The sequence below is a fragment of the Dasypus novemcinctus genome, chromosome 2, assembly GCF_030445035.2.
Source record: "Dasypus novemcinctus isolate mDasNov1 chromosome 2, mDasNov1.1.hap2, whole genome shotgun sequence".
NCBI lineage: Eukaryota > Metazoa > Chordata > Mammalia > Cingulata > Dasypodidae > Dasypus > Dasypus novemcinctus.
The window spans coordinates 179,408,112-179,423,227 of record NC_080674.1 but is presented as its reverse complement, the minus strand read 5'-3'; the positions used below and the strand labels follow the sequence as shown (position 1 = coordinate 179,423,227).

The following is a 15,116-nucleotide window of genomic DNA, read 5'->3' as shown; positions in this document are numbered from 1 at the left end:
AAATTGGCATTTGTATTCATTCACTTTATGTTCTGTAAAGGTGGTTTCATCAACATAGCATATGGTGTTTCCATCAGTAAAAGATTTCAGGACAGCATGCAAGCGCCAACTAGGCACCTTGATGATTTGGTGTCTAAATAAGAAGATACAGCCTGGTCCAGGCAGGGCCACGGCTTGAGAAGAGACTGGAGTCTGGGAGCTGGATACACAGTCTCCTCACAATAATAATAACAGTAGATGTTCTTCAGTGGCTTACCACAAGCCATGCCTTTGTGCTCAGCACCTCCTGTTAATCGTTCCAGTCCCCCCTGTAGCCCTGGGAAAGAAGCACCATTAATATCCCCATTTTATGGGTGATAAAACCAAGGCCCAGAGTTAAGTAGCTTCCCAGGGCCAATGCCAGGAACAAAGAGCTAATGCCAGATTGAGACAGCTTGACATCAGGATCTGAGCTGATCCCACCCCCAGCAGGAGCGACAGCAGTGACCACTGCCAGGTGAGCAAGGAAGGGCAGACCAGCGCTTCACAGGAGCCACGGGCCAGCAGAAGCCACCCTCCCCCTGCCATTGCCAGCCCAACTAGCCAAAATGATTTAAAATAAGTTCTCATTTCACAAGAGGATTTAAATTATTCCTGGCAGTACCCTGGCTCAAGTTTCAGGTTTGGAATGGCTATTTTTCTTTTCATGTTAATATTTAGGGTGATATTGTAATTTGATCTCCCAAACACAAGACAAAAAGCAGCTTGAAAAAAATCCATCCAGCTTGGCTCCCCTCACACTTCTGGTGGGTAAATTTCTGAGAGGTGGGAAGTGTGGCCTGTCCACTGCCCTGGGCCTTCTTTTGGCTGCGGTCCTGTATTTCCCCTCCCATTTGGAAGGGGAGAAGCTCCTGCAGAGACAGACCAAGCGACAGGGACCACCTACGCAAGGGTAAGCAGAGTAGCTTGGCACTGGGTGGTGGGGGTTGAGAAAGCATCAACCTAATATAATCTTCCAAAAGGGAAACCTCTGACATTTTGATTATCCCAGAAATTAATCAGCTCAGTAAGGATCTGACTTACCTAAACCTCATTTTTGTTGTTCCATTGATCTCTTACCCTTGATTGGAACTGGCAGGAATTTGTTCTCATCGATCTGCCTCGCGGGCCCCTGCTCACTGCCTTGTAGTGAATCCCGGTGGCCTCAGCTTCTAGGCCTCACTGCCAAAGAGGGTAACTGCCTTTCCAAGTGAAAACCAAATTCTCATTAAGAGGCTCTAACTCTTCTGGCACACAAAAGAACTTCTGTGCTCCGCCTGCCCCAAGCTGCACCGACAGTCATGATTTTCCCAGGCACTCAATGCCATTGGAGGCTTACTGTCCACGGCATCCTCTCTTGCTCAGAAACAGCTCCCTGAGAGGAGGCAGATGATTTTCACTCATGTTAAAATTTCCCAAGAAGACCTGGTAGGGAAAGGGAATCCTCTCCTCTCCTTCATGCTTTTTAGGAAATAGTAACCAGCTAAAAGCTCACCACGAGGCTGCGTTCTATTCTGGGCACAAAGCAACCGTGTCTGTGCAGTAAATAAGAATCTTGCTTTCCCTCCTAGAGCTGAGGTCCTTGCCCTCAGCTTAGGATTGTGGACTCCCACTGCCCCTCTTGCCTCTCCATCACCCACCTCTTTCTGGAGTGCCAGGCCAAAAGGAAGCTGTGCCTGCAGCAGCAGAGGAACCTGTGAGCTTTGAGTGAAAGGGGAGAACTGGAAAGGGGCACTTTTCAAGGGCCCCGGGAAAATGTGTTCAGCCTTAAAGTATTAGCTCTGAAACACAAAAGGAAAATCATAAAAAGAAAACAATTGTTGAAAAAGCAGAACCATTAAAGTGTTATCTATTTTTTTTCCCCCAGCACAAAATAATTATTTTTTACCTGAGATAGGGGTTCATTTAGTACGTCTGATCCAATGGGATATGGGGACCTCCTGAGGCTGCCAGATCCCAACCCACACCCCTCCTTCCCGCCCCCAGCAGCTCTGGCCTGCGGCAGTCTGGAGCGGCGTGCGGCAAGAAGGCCGCGCTGGCACACCGCACAAGTTAGCTGCACTTGGCCCGTGTTTAGCAAATGTTGACCTTATGCTAAGTGGAGTGTGGTCAAGAGCCCTTCAGCTCATTCCAGTCTTGGAGGTAGCCCGAGCCATTCCTTCCGGCTGCCACTCAGTATTAACTGGTTTGATACAGAGCACTTGAAAATCCCTAACTGCTAGCTGATTAGCATGGCCAGGATTGGGCATTGGAAATTTGTATCAGAAACTCAAGTACATGCTGAGGACCAATGTGACTGAAACATACCAAACCCCTCTTCCAGTGACCTAGGATTGCAGGGAATGTGGAGGCCTGAAGGATCCCTAGAAGCCCCTGGTAGTGAGAGCTGGTAGAAGAATCTTTGGGAGCCCCTGGTTGGCTTTCGTTTGCCACCCAGTTAGTGGAAAGGAAGCTCAACTCATTCAACCAAATAGGATCCACTCAGAAGCGAGACATGCAGATTCTTCTAGGGAAATCAGATCTTATTCACTCAAAGGCAGGAAATCAATCTGGAATCACAGCTACTAGAAGGGAGAAGCCTCAGAGTCCTGGCATTGGTTGGGCAGTCATTTATCTGAAGAGCAAATACACTGAGCAGAACTGAACTTGGGAAGGAGAGGAAGGACACTGCGAAGAGATTGCTATCTATTGCAAAAGTCTGGTCTAGAAAACACCTGACTTAAATCAGGGGATGGCGAGAAGGTACGTCCTTCAAAAAGTGACCTTCTTTGTCCCCAGGTCCCCCTGGCTAGTGCACACGAGTGACAGTACTCTAGGCCCACAAGCAGACAGGCAGGAGGTTCATTGGAGGGACTTTCAGGGGGAATTGAGGAAGGAGAAGTGAAGGCTGAAAGTAACAGCATATCTCAGCCACAATGCCACCCTCCACTGGGCCACCGAGATCTGTAACTACTGCTTTGCTCAAGCGTAGAAAGTTGCAAATGTCACCTCTTTGGAAGTTTGGCTTGAATTGGGGTTGTCACTATAATCATGTTACTCTCCCTCTCCCCTGTGCCAGGAAGCTCTCCTGAGTGGATGAGAAAAGGTGGGATTACTACTAAAACATGACTTGCTCAGAACCCCAGGGGCCATCCATTGGTTGTGCCCTGCATCGAAGATAACTGTCATTTGTGGCTTGGCAATAAGAGGGCTCAAGCTCCTGTGGCAATTCAGCAGGGCAGAGGTTTCCATGCTGGGCAAGGGGCACAGCGTCTTTGCCCACCCTGTCCAGTTGTTCCTGGCTCCCTACTCTGCTCTGTGACAATGACTCTCCCCTGTCCTCCCGTCGCCCAGGCGTCTCCACTCCAACCACCTGTACTGCGACTGCCACCTGGCCTGGCTCTCCGATTGGCTGCGACAGCGGCGGACCATTGGCCAGTTTACCCTCTGCATGGCTCCTGTGCACCTGAGGGGCTTCAGTGTGGCTGACGTGCAGAAGAAGGAGTACGTGTGCCCAGGTGAGGCTGCCCCCAACCCTTCGCGGACACCCCAGCCCAGTCTGTCGGATGAGCCCCCTAAGCCTGCCCTCGTTCTCTGCACTCATTTAAAGAGCTATGCAGTGCCTCAAGGGTTAAGAGAAAGATGCTCTTGTCATCTGGTAAAGGAAAATGCTAAAAGAACTCATGAATCACTTTTTGTTAAGCCCCAGAGTCCATTGATGCTAAGAAACCTAACATTTGTTTAGCGGCATGCGATACAGAAACAAGTGTAAGGAAGTATTTTATTTTAACGTTTGCTGAACATGTTCCCGTTGTCCAATTGCTTGTAGAAATTGAGAAACACGATAATGTAGGCTGTGGAGTCAGCCTGCTGGCTGGAAATCCTAGCTCGGCCCCTTACTAGCTTTGTGACTTTGGCAAGTTACGTCTTGTCTGCAAAATGGAAATAATAATAGTACATAACTCAAGGGATTGGTGGGAGGATTAAATGAAATAATGCATATAAAGCACTTAGCATAATACACAGCACTTGGTAAGAGCTAAATAAGTGGAGCTTAATTATTATAGTTTTAGTGGGTCCACAAAATGTGCTGAGTAAATATAAGAGTTTGATCTGTGGGTAATTGAAGTGTAATAGAAGCACAGATTGTCTGCCTAGGACAGAAAACAGAACCAGCTCAGATGCATACCGAAGGCAGCTCAGATCTCCAGGGATGGGAGGTGGCTGACTTACCATCTTAAAATCTTCCCAGAGTATGTGGCTTTGAAACCAGGCCCTAAAATGTGCTTGCTTGTTTGTTTTTAATTTTCATTAACATTCCCCCCCCCCCCCACCAACTCCCACCAATTCTTCCTTTTATTCTAGTGACAGAGAAATAGAGCTAATATACTGATTTCCTCAACAAAGAAAGCATTCAGCAGAGCTGTTTCTTTAAAAGGCACTCCTGATTTCCAGAAAGCCCAGCCCTGGAATTGGGGGCTCAGTGGCCCCGAAAGACTGAGCTTGTGAGGAGGAGGTCCCCATGCAGGGGGAGCCTGGACAACAGGGAGCTTACCACAGGTGGACCTTCACCCCATCTCCTTAACCACTGCCCACTTCCAATACAGTATCGAGTGTTTACTGAGCCCAGTTTACTGAGTCCCCGAAAGGACCAGGATTGCAAATTGCCCCTCTTCTGCTCATAAGCCGAGTTTTCAATACACAAGAAAATTCCTTGAATTCAACTTCATCTTGCTCTCTGCAGATTTCTCCTGTCACGCAGCTAGCTTGATCGAGTTATTTATTATCCAAAAACATTTTAACATGTCTCATGGCAGTGCCTCAATAATTTCCTATACACGCCCACTTAGAAATCACTTCCCATCAAACACATATAATAAAACCGTTGATCACTCAGGCTCCAAACTCAAATATAGCGACTATAATTACAATAATTATTAGGCAAAGGGTACAATATCGGCATAAGTGCCAGTGAAAGAAATAATTATAGAGTGCAGGAGTCATCCAAGAGCTAGTGAGAAAAACTAATTAGAGAGAATGTTAAAACACATCATTATAGGTGGGTGCCAAATTTAACGCAGTGCACAAATATGAAAGCCACAAACCCGCAGAGGAGTGGGAAGGCACTGCCTGCCCCACAGCTGTCAGGATCCCAAACCCATAGGCTGCCCCTCCTAAGTCCTGGAAATGTTCCCAAATCTCCCTCCTCTGAAAGGGTAAGGTCTAGTAGGAGGGTTAAAATCACATAGGAACATTCTCATCTGTCCCCTCTTCATAACAGTTCACCTTACCATGTGATGGTTCCAGTAACTTCTTACTACAAGAACAGGTATCCATGAGGGCATGAGAATTTAGTCCATCAATACATGCTATTAATCTCCCCACTTTTCACCCGTGGCCCAAATTTAAGGGGGGGGGGGGGTGGCATATTGGGAGCGATTCTTTAGGTGCTTTATCAGCTTCCCATGGGTTAAAAATAGAATGGCGTGAATTACTTTCTGAAAAGTTCTAAGCCAGCTACAATCACCTGAGGGACCGGAGCATTGAATGAGCATCCTGTGAATGACCCCCCAGCATCACCAGGGAGACGCAACCCCCCGCCCCCCCCAAAGTACTCCCTTTGCAATCACTGAACGGTCGCACGTGGGATTCATCCTTTCAGCTTTTTCTGTATGCTTTTAAATTTTTATAAAATAAAATGGTGGGGGGTAGAGGGGATGCCAGAGGAAGCCTCAGTCTTTCAATGTGCGGCCAAAACGCCAGTATTCAGCCTGTGGGACCCTAGAAAAGGAAGTCAAAGGCGTGAGCCTGTTTTATGGGCTGACCCCCCCCCACCGCCCCCTGAGGTCCTTGCACACACACGCCCAGGGCGCAGTCCCCACCCCAAGGCCAGAGCAGGTGACGCTGAGGGAACCCCGGGGGCGGCTTCCCACGGATCTGGACCTGACGGTGGTTCTTTCGGTTGGAAAGCCACAAAAGCTCCTCATTCAAGCTATTCCCCTAAGGACTCACGTGAGGAGACCTCAGTCAAGAAAGCTGAGACAAGAACTGCTTTTAAAAACCAGAGGTCAGCTGCTAGGAGAAAGAAAGGAGCCAGGGCCCCAAGTAAGCCATCCCTGCCAGTGGCTTCATCACCAGTCATGAGAAAAGCTCCCGGGCCCTTAAATGGTATCAAAAAATTCACCAAACCCGTGACTCCCAAGAAGGGAACGTGCTTTATCTCACTCAGCCTGGGAAGGCCTTGCCCGCCCACGTCCCTGGTATCTCCCCTTGACTTCAGCCCAGCTGTCCACAGCCCAGCCCCTTCTCCCCTGAAGCCCTGGACGTGGGGTCCTTATCGCTCCAGCTGACCCAGAAATTTGCTCACAGTACACTTTGGCAAAATTCGTCTCCTCTGTCAACTGCATCCTTCCAGTCAAAGGCATTTATTTTCTTCCCCTGGGGAGACAGCTGGGAATTGTATCCACAAGGGTGGGGAGAGAATATCTCTTTATTTTTTTTCTGTTTTGCAACTTGACTGCTTGGCTTACTTTCGTGAATGCCGAAAGAATTTCTCTAGTAACTTCTCTTGTTTCAAGAGGAAGGCTGGGATTCCAGGCCTAGAACAGTCTGTGGGCCCTGCCTCTTATCCTGGGTTGCCTGGCCCAGATCTGCACTTTATCAGTTTGTAATGATAACAGACCAGAGAAAAAGTCCTACCTCAGCCAGTTACTCACCATGTGTAATGTGAGTTGCGAAGTTTTGTTTTTCTCCACCCTCACCTATAGGTTTTAATTTTAGGTTTAAATTCCAGGATTTATCTTCTATGTATCAATTTCCTAGTACCCTAATCTGAGAGAGTTCCTACCAGTCACAGTTTGTAATTCGAAGCTATTAGTTAAATCTAAAGGAGTTCCTACCAGTCACAGTTTGTGAGTCAAGGCTATTAGTTAAATATTTGACCTCTCGGATTAATTATCTTTTTCCTTTGAATGTCTACCAGTACCCATTTGTTGTCCCATCCATTTCGTGCTTATCTGCATAGGGTCTTTGAGTGTGAAGGATCTTTTCATAAAGAGTCATCTTTTCTTCCAGTGATAAACAGCCGTATTTATATTTTTTCAGGTGCCCCAATACCCAGAACAGTGCTTGAATCTAATAGCCTCGCAATAAATGCATCCTCATTTATTATTACAAATGAGGTAGGCTTATCTCCCTGGAAACCAGAAAATTTCCCCTTCTGTTTTTTTTTTTCTCAAACTTGGGACTAGTTACTAAGTTTAAAGATAATTAAGGTAAGCCATGACTAGCCGCCTCTCTCCTTAGGAGGTTTTAATTAAAACACCATAATTGGACATTGCAGGAATGAGATTATTAGGTTTATTTAGCCATTCCCAAAATTATCATGCCTCTGGTATTTAAATCACGTTCATTTATATTCTCATCATAATTGTTCGAGCCCTATTGTCCCTGCAGTCTGTTGGTGGCTTTTGAAAGGCCAGAGGCCAATGAGCATGCTTAATTTGAATACTGGAATTAATATATTTCCACACACTCAGAAAGACATTGGATTTTTCTACTCTGTGCACTCCCCTGAGTGAGGTTTTTGGTTTTTCTTTAAGACAAAAGGAATAAACATACCTCTACCACCGGCGTGTCCAGCCATCTCCAGGCCAGCCTCCACCATCTGTGTCTTGGCCCCTGAGCCTGCTCTTCCTGCCTCCTGAGATCCCGGGGCTCGGATGGTTTTCAGTTTCTTGGTATTTTGGATGTCTTGTTGCCAGGGCAGACAGTGAGAAGAATACTAGACCAAAAGCTAGAAGGTTGTCATTTACGAGCTCTGTGATCTCGGGTAGTTGGCTTTACTTCTCTGTTCTTCAGTTTCCTCACCAGTTCAGTGGGAATAGCAATAATATACTTTAAGTCACGGGTGTGATGAGGATCAAGCAAGGTAACATACACAAAGCACTTACTGCAGTATTTGACACACAGTAAACTTTCAACAAATGTCACCTGCTATTATGAAGATGATAATATCCTTAGTTTGGCCACTAACTAGGGTTCTTAACTTTTTTTGCTCCATGGACCCCTTTGCCAGTCAGGTGAAAACCACAAACCCCTTACTAAGTCCACACTATACTGTGTACTATTTAATAAATGACTCACACCCATACCAACGCATCCCCACGAGAATTTCGATTTCGGTTCAAGCTCACGGACCCCTGCTTAAGCCCCCCTGATTACTCAGGCACATTCTCCCTCTCTCTGGGCTTATGTTTCCTCTCCTCCATGGGCCCTTCCAGCTTTGGTAGTCTGCGATCTTTGTCTCATTTATCTGGGCAGCCAGTAAGGGCCTTTCAGTGAGATGACCATCTCCATGTTGCCAATTAGGAGGGAGACAAAGACAAGGTGGTGGCTGGGGAAGGAGCCAGTCCCCGTGCTCATGGCTCCAACTTCTCTTTTCTCACAGAACTAGAGGGGAAATGGTTGGATAACTAGACAACAGCCCTGCTAGAGATCACAGGGACTTTCCCTGGTAGGGGATGAGCTGGGATGCAGCTCTGCCCTCCCTCTCACCAGATGCCCTCTAGGCTGGGAAGCAAACCCCTGATGATCAGAGAGGAACGGGGAAAGGCTGGCTGCCTCCATCCCCTGGAGCTCTGCCCTGCCTTCCCTTAAGACATCCAGCCCTTATCAGGGAGTCTTGGGAGAAAGGAGAACGCTGGGTGACCCTCTCCTCCTGGTTTGGCATGATGGCAGCCTTGGCTCCAGATTGCGCTTTCCAAAGCCGACGTGATGGGAGTGATTGAGCAAAGGTGAGAAGGGCCCCCACGGGGAAACAGGTCCTGGGCCCACATCTCCATCTTACTGCTCTGGATGAGAACGTCCTTCCACCTTAGTGGAGGAACATTCTAGTGCCACCACAGGCATTCTGATAGCTTGAGCACTTGTTTAAAGATATGAAGAAATGAAAACAAGTCCGTGTGCACTCCTAAGTATATAATAGAACATCTTAGAAAGTAGACTGTGGGCCTTCTAGGTGCTAGGCCATCTGTGTGCTCTGATTGAAGGCCGCTTTCTTTGCCAGGGAGAAGAGCCAGGGGACAGGCTCACCCGAGGCCTATTGGGGTTCAGTAGCCCCGTGACACCATTTTACACAAAAGTGATAGGCATCTGCATGCAGCAGGCTTGCATTCGGGAATTTCCATTTCAGCGAAGATAGGTATGGAGACTCGTTTTCTATCCTGATACAAAAAAACTCTATTCCCATCATACTTTGCCTCCTGGCTTGTAGTTACTTAATTTGCTGGGTAGAAAGGTAGGTATTTCCTCCTTTTGCCCTCCTTGGAAATCCACTGCATCTGTACCTTTCCCAACAAATGTAGACAGGAGGATTGGATTTGCTAGGACAGCCTGACCTGCTCAGAGTTGCTCAGGCTCAGAGGGAACCCCAGGGGACTGAGCAGATGGCCTTTGTCAGCACTGAGGGCTGTGGTGAAAAGAAGTGAGCTTCAGGCTTGAGTTTCCCACTCACCCTCAGCCACTCATCTCACCCCGATGGCAGATCCTACCTCCCAGCGCCCAGGGCTCTCAGAACTCAGGACGCCTGCCTTCAGAGCCCTTCCAGAAAGAAGTCTCACCCTCACAGCCTGGTAATACTCTATCCCCACACCAGACAGCTTCTAGGCCATTTTCATTTATTCATCTTCTCACTCATCCAGCATGTGTTTATTGAGTTAATATTTTTGCTCTTAAGGCACTAGGGATACAACAAGGAATAGGCAGGCTGTCCTTAGAAGTACCTTCTACAAAGTAGGCAGTGGCTGCTCTTGTAGAATTACCTTCTAGTCTTAGCTGTCCAGAGACAAAAAGTAAAGAGATAGGGGCTTCTACCACCAGAGCAGGCAGAAGCTTCTAGGGAACCGGGCTTGCTTGATTCATTGGGCATCCATCAAAGAGGAACTTTTCAGGGAAAGCAGACCCATCTTTCAACCCCATCTTAAACCTGAAGTGTTTTGTCTAAACAAGAGGGTGATGTCCTCACCAAGGCCTGAAAGCCTGCCAGATGGGGGGCTGACAGAGGCTATAATTACCGTTGTTGCACTCTGCATAATTAAAGGTATTGTTAGTGACCTGGTTAAGGAATCTTTTTTAAAGGTTTCGTTTGTTTGTTTGTTTTTTACCTTGCTGGCATCCCTTGAAATGTAGTGTGCACTGTCAATAAAATCTAAGGCAACCTGCATCTGTTGGGCCAGAATTAACTTCAGCATGGAAGTGAGAAGGGGCACCTTTGAGGAAACTCCATTTTAGAACTTCCTGTTGCCAACGGAATATAATATCTTTCTTCCCCCTTTTCCCACACATCTCACCCAAGTAATATTGACAGATCACCTGAATGGATAGAATGCAGGGGCTCTGAGCCCAGCCTTCCATGGGAACCCCAACATCTCCCATACAGGAAGGTGCTATTGGGGGGTGATTCTCCCTGGCTCTTGTTGGGGTACTCGCACCTGATGGACAGGTCCAGGCATGCCAGTTTTCTTTGAGGAGCCCCACTTGTACTTTGCAAGCCCTGACACCTGAGGCCAAGGTGCTGCCAGTCTCCCTCAGATGTGGGGGATGGGACAGGAGCTTTTCACCCTGTAGATCCTCTTTGCTACCTACAAAGAGTAGTGGGAGGAAAGGGGGACAGCACTGTGATATATGTTACTCCCTCTGCTTCCAGAAGTAGTTGATCTTTAGATACAGCAAGGATTCAAGGAATCATGCAGACCAAACCCTTATCCACTAAGACAGTAACAACAACAACAAAAACTCAGAGAATTACCATGACCTGTCCAAGGAGGATTGATGATGATGATGATGATGATGATGATGATGATGATGATAATTGCAGCTGACCTTCCTAAGCTCTTACTCTGTCCCATGCATTCTTCTAAATATCTTACATGCATTCGCTTCTCTGCCTTTACAATAAAACCATGCTAAGAAATAAGCATGGTTTTCCCCCATTTTCCAAATACAGAAAATTGAGGCACAGGAAAGTAAGGATGAAATGGCAGAACCAGGATTGAAAATGAGTGGGACTCCTGTCAGCGCCACTGGTATAGTGGTATCATGCAAGATTCCCCCAAAATGAATGGAGCTCCGGAGCCCACACTCTCAGCCATTATACGCTCCAATTCCTAAATTATAATCCGAGGCCCTTTACAGGCTGGCTCTTTGGTGTTGCTGTTTTCTTGGAAATCCCCCAGTTTGGAACAAAGCTAGGGTCCCCTCTAAGAGGCTGTTCCAATTTGGGATTTTAGTGTAAGTCGTCATCTCTGGGCTCTTCCATGTTCTCCACGGGATCCTTGCAGAACTGGTGATGTTGGAGTCCCTGTACCCTGGACAAGAACAGTTTCTCAAGAGGCCTAGTTAAGAAGATGTTTTAAACTTCAGTCTTGTTTGTGTACAGGTCAGGTCCAGGGAAGCAAAAGAACCCTTGATCACTGTGTTGGAATTTGGGGGGAAGGTGAGCATTCCAAATGAAGCCACAGGCATCAGTTTGAGCCCCTACAGAAAGACCATTCCCAAGCCCAGAGATTTGCGCTTGGCTATTGGGGCCCTCCCCTCTAAGTCTCGTCAGTGTCTGGATGAGGACTTGCCCCGGTGCTTGGCAGGCCTCTGATTCAACCACTGCCGCTGGACTCACTTTGACTTCCCAGACTCAGCTTCTCCAGTGAACAGGGGCCAAATCAAAATAGTTTTTCCCTGTAGATATTTTCCATGTTTCATGTTTGATCCATATCCTAAGGCTTCCAGCCAGAGTTCTCTGTCTGGGCAGAGAATGGGTCTGCAGAGTTAGTCTGTTTGGTCCCAGAGCCCTTTAACCTGACAGGGAGGATCTGGAAAAAAACTTGAAAATCTAGCAGGCCGGGGTGAGGTCCCAGGAGGGCTGTGGAGTTTGCCTTGTGGAGCACAAAGTCTGCATTTGCAAAGATTCTAGCCTCTCTTTGAGGAAGGAGACATAGCATGAAAAATTTTACAATGTCTTTAAAATGTTCGAATTTACTTCTTGTATTAGGGATTTGATGTTCCCACCAGAGAAAGTGATTAGGATTCCTGGTAAATCTTGGGTTAGTTTAGTAATGTATGTTTATCAAGATTTGGCATTGTTGATAAACTCCTTGAGTGCCATTTTATTGGGTTTTTATCGCTTTGTTTTAAATTCACACTGGTTCTGACCTTAAACAAAATTAAGAGCTGACTCCAAGATGTATATTAACTTACTTGTTTTGTTCCTACTGAGATAAGTTTTATTTGCATGCTCCCTGGACAGAAAAGCTCTTTTAAATGCCTCGGGTGCCACTACTGATCACTGCATTGTCACTTTGATGACATCTATGGCCCAAATGGGGACATTCTGCCACCTTTTGTCCTTCCCTCTGGTTTTGGTGTTTCTAGTGACTTCCAAGCACCAGAGAAAGGACTGAAAGTTTGCCTACACTCAGCATGGAATTGCCAATTGAAAGCCAAAACCCACAAGGAATTATTTAGACAATGGACGCCCCCGAGGAAGTGGTCCCAGTATATGCTCTTTAGATTCCAGAGGTATATTTTTCATGCAAGACTGACTCTGAGAGCTCCTCTTCTCTGAAAGGATAGGATGATGGGGTGACAGAGCAAGTGGAACAATCCAGAAATAGTGAAGTCAAGGTCAGAATGGCTCCTTTTTTGCTGAATATTTAACCAGTGGCAGCCGTGTCTCCCAAGTGAGGGGAGATGTCAGCTGGTGATAATTTTTCAAATAGCTTATCAGGTAATGCTGCATCATCAGGAAGCTGGTTAAGGGCACACAGAAACCCAGGTGGCTCTTGACACTGACATGAGTTGACTATTGTGTTCTGACCCCACAGGCCCCCACTCCGAGTCTCCTTCCTGCAATGCCAACTCCATCTCCTGCCCTTCAGCCTGTACTTGCAGTAATAATATCGTGGACTGTCGGGGAAAGGGCTTGACGGAGATCCCCGCCAACCTGCCAGAGGGCATCGTGGAAATGTAAGTGCCCTGGTCCACCACCCCTTGTCCCTGGTGAGCTCACCTGTCTATCTCAGCCAGTCCCCCACTAGGCTGGCAGCTCATCAGGCTGATAGAGCTGGAAACCAATCAGAAGTCGTCTCTGCTATCAGTCCAGGTTTTCCCTGGGAGCCTGGGGTGTAGGTATGATAGCTCAGTGGTCAAAGTCATGAACTCTAGAACAGAATCAGCAAACAATAGTCTGTGGGCCAAATATGCCCACCACCTATTTTTGTAAATAAAGTGTTATTGGAACACAGCCTCATCCATTGCGTATGTATTGTTTATGGCTGCTTTCATATGGCAGTATTGATTAGTTGTGACAGAAACCATATGGCCCACAAAGCCTAAAATATGTACTGTCTAGCTGTTTACAGAAAAAGTTTGCCAATCCCTGCCCTAGAGTCATATTGTGTTTATATCCTGGCTCTCCCATTTACTGGCTGTGTGACTTTGGGCAAAATAATTGCTCTCTTTCATCCTTGATTTTCTCATCTATAATAATGTGATAATTATAGTGTTACACCTCAACGGATTATTGTGAAAACTAAATGAAATGCTGTGTATGAAGCACTTAATACAGTACTTGGCACCTGGGCAGGTGCTCTGTAAAACGGTTGTGGTGCTGTTCGTGGAAAGGATAAGAATAATGAACTGATTTCATAGCTACTACTATCTGAAAGGGACTGAGACCTTAATCATTTCAAATCAGAAATTTGTACTCTAGATTAGGTGGGTTTTATCGCCAAGTAAAGAGTCAAGATTGTGCATGTCTGTGTGTGTGAGTATACATGTGTCCAAAATGCCAGTAAAAGTTGTTTGCCTGCATAGCTTAATGTCGCTCACTCATCCCTCATATATTGAAAAATGACCAGTGTCTCATTGGGGATTTAGTGCATGGTCAGTCAGCACTGAAAGCAAGTTCACAGTTGCATGGTGTTCATGGCTCTTTAATAAGAGTTGTTTTCATTTTCTAACTTCACCTTTGGATGGCTTTATTAAAAACGTCATTAGACGGGTCCTTCCAATTGAAAACATCATTAGATAAGTCCTCTCCAGCTAAAAGACACACATTGCCCTTGCTTCTCTGCTTCATCTCTTTTTCCCCCTGTGTATGCCCTTCTGTTCCTAACTGATTCCAATAAGATGGTCAGTTGAATCTTTCTTTCATTCCTGCATTCATCCATTCATTCGACAACTATCTCTGGAGAGCCTAATGTGTTCCAGTGATTGTCCTATTCTTTGGGGAAAACAGCTATGAGCTAAAGAGACAAAATTTAGCCATTATGGCAATTGCATTCTAGTGGGGATAGATCAACAATAAGCAAAGTAAAGAAGTAAATTAGATAATGTGTTAGAAGTTGGTAGACTCTATGAGGAAAAATAAAGCAGTGAAAGGACTTCAGTGAATACATAGAGAAGGAGTGTTGTCAGTAGAGAGAACAGCAGGTGCAAAGGCCCTGAGGTGGTGGCATGCCTGGTGTGCCAGAGGCCAGCATGGAGTGGAGTAAACAAAGGGGAGTAGTAAGAAATGAGGTCAGAGAGGTAATAGAAGGCTAGGTCATGGGGCCATGTTAAAGATTTTGATTTTACCCTGATTGAAATGGTAAAAAACATATGCCTCAGAGTAGTGGTGCCTCAGTTTCTTCTCCTTTCTTCTACTTTGCCAGCTTTTCTCTGATTCCCTTTAAAATTTTCTTCCTTGGCCCCAGTGGACACAATGCATGCCTCCCTACCCTTGCTGCAGGCTGGAGCTGCCAGTAAGGCGGCCCTTTGGCCTGCTGTCCATGCCCGTGGCTTTGATCCTTCTTCACTCAGACCTCAGTGTTCCTTTGAGCCAAGAGCCAACAGTTAATTAACTTCATGTATAACTCTCCTCCACTTCTGTTGATCCAGTGTTCTAGCTTTGGAGATGCCTTCTTTCCGAGGAATTTACGTAGACTTCACCCATCTTTCAGGCCTACCTCCTTGCTTCCCTCCTTCCCTCATTCCTCCTTATTTCTGTCCTTGCTTTCTCTCATTCTCCATCATTTCCACCCCCATCTGTGTTTCCATTGAGCAAAAATATTCAACCTCAGGGA

At 46.5% G+C, this 15,116-nt stretch overlaps 1 protein-coding gene across 1 annotated transcript in view; it reads left to right on the top strand.

Moving 5' to 3' along the window:
* SLIT3 (slit guidance ligand 3) overlaps positions 1-15,116 on the top strand; it is a 640,577-nt gene that overhangs the window by 493,243 nt on the left and 132,218 nt on the right. The window contains 2 exon segments of the mRNA XM_058281983.1: positions 3,352-3,515; positions 12,876-13,017. Coding sequence (XP_058137966.1) covers positions 3,352-3,515; positions 12,876-13,017 — 306 coding nt within the window.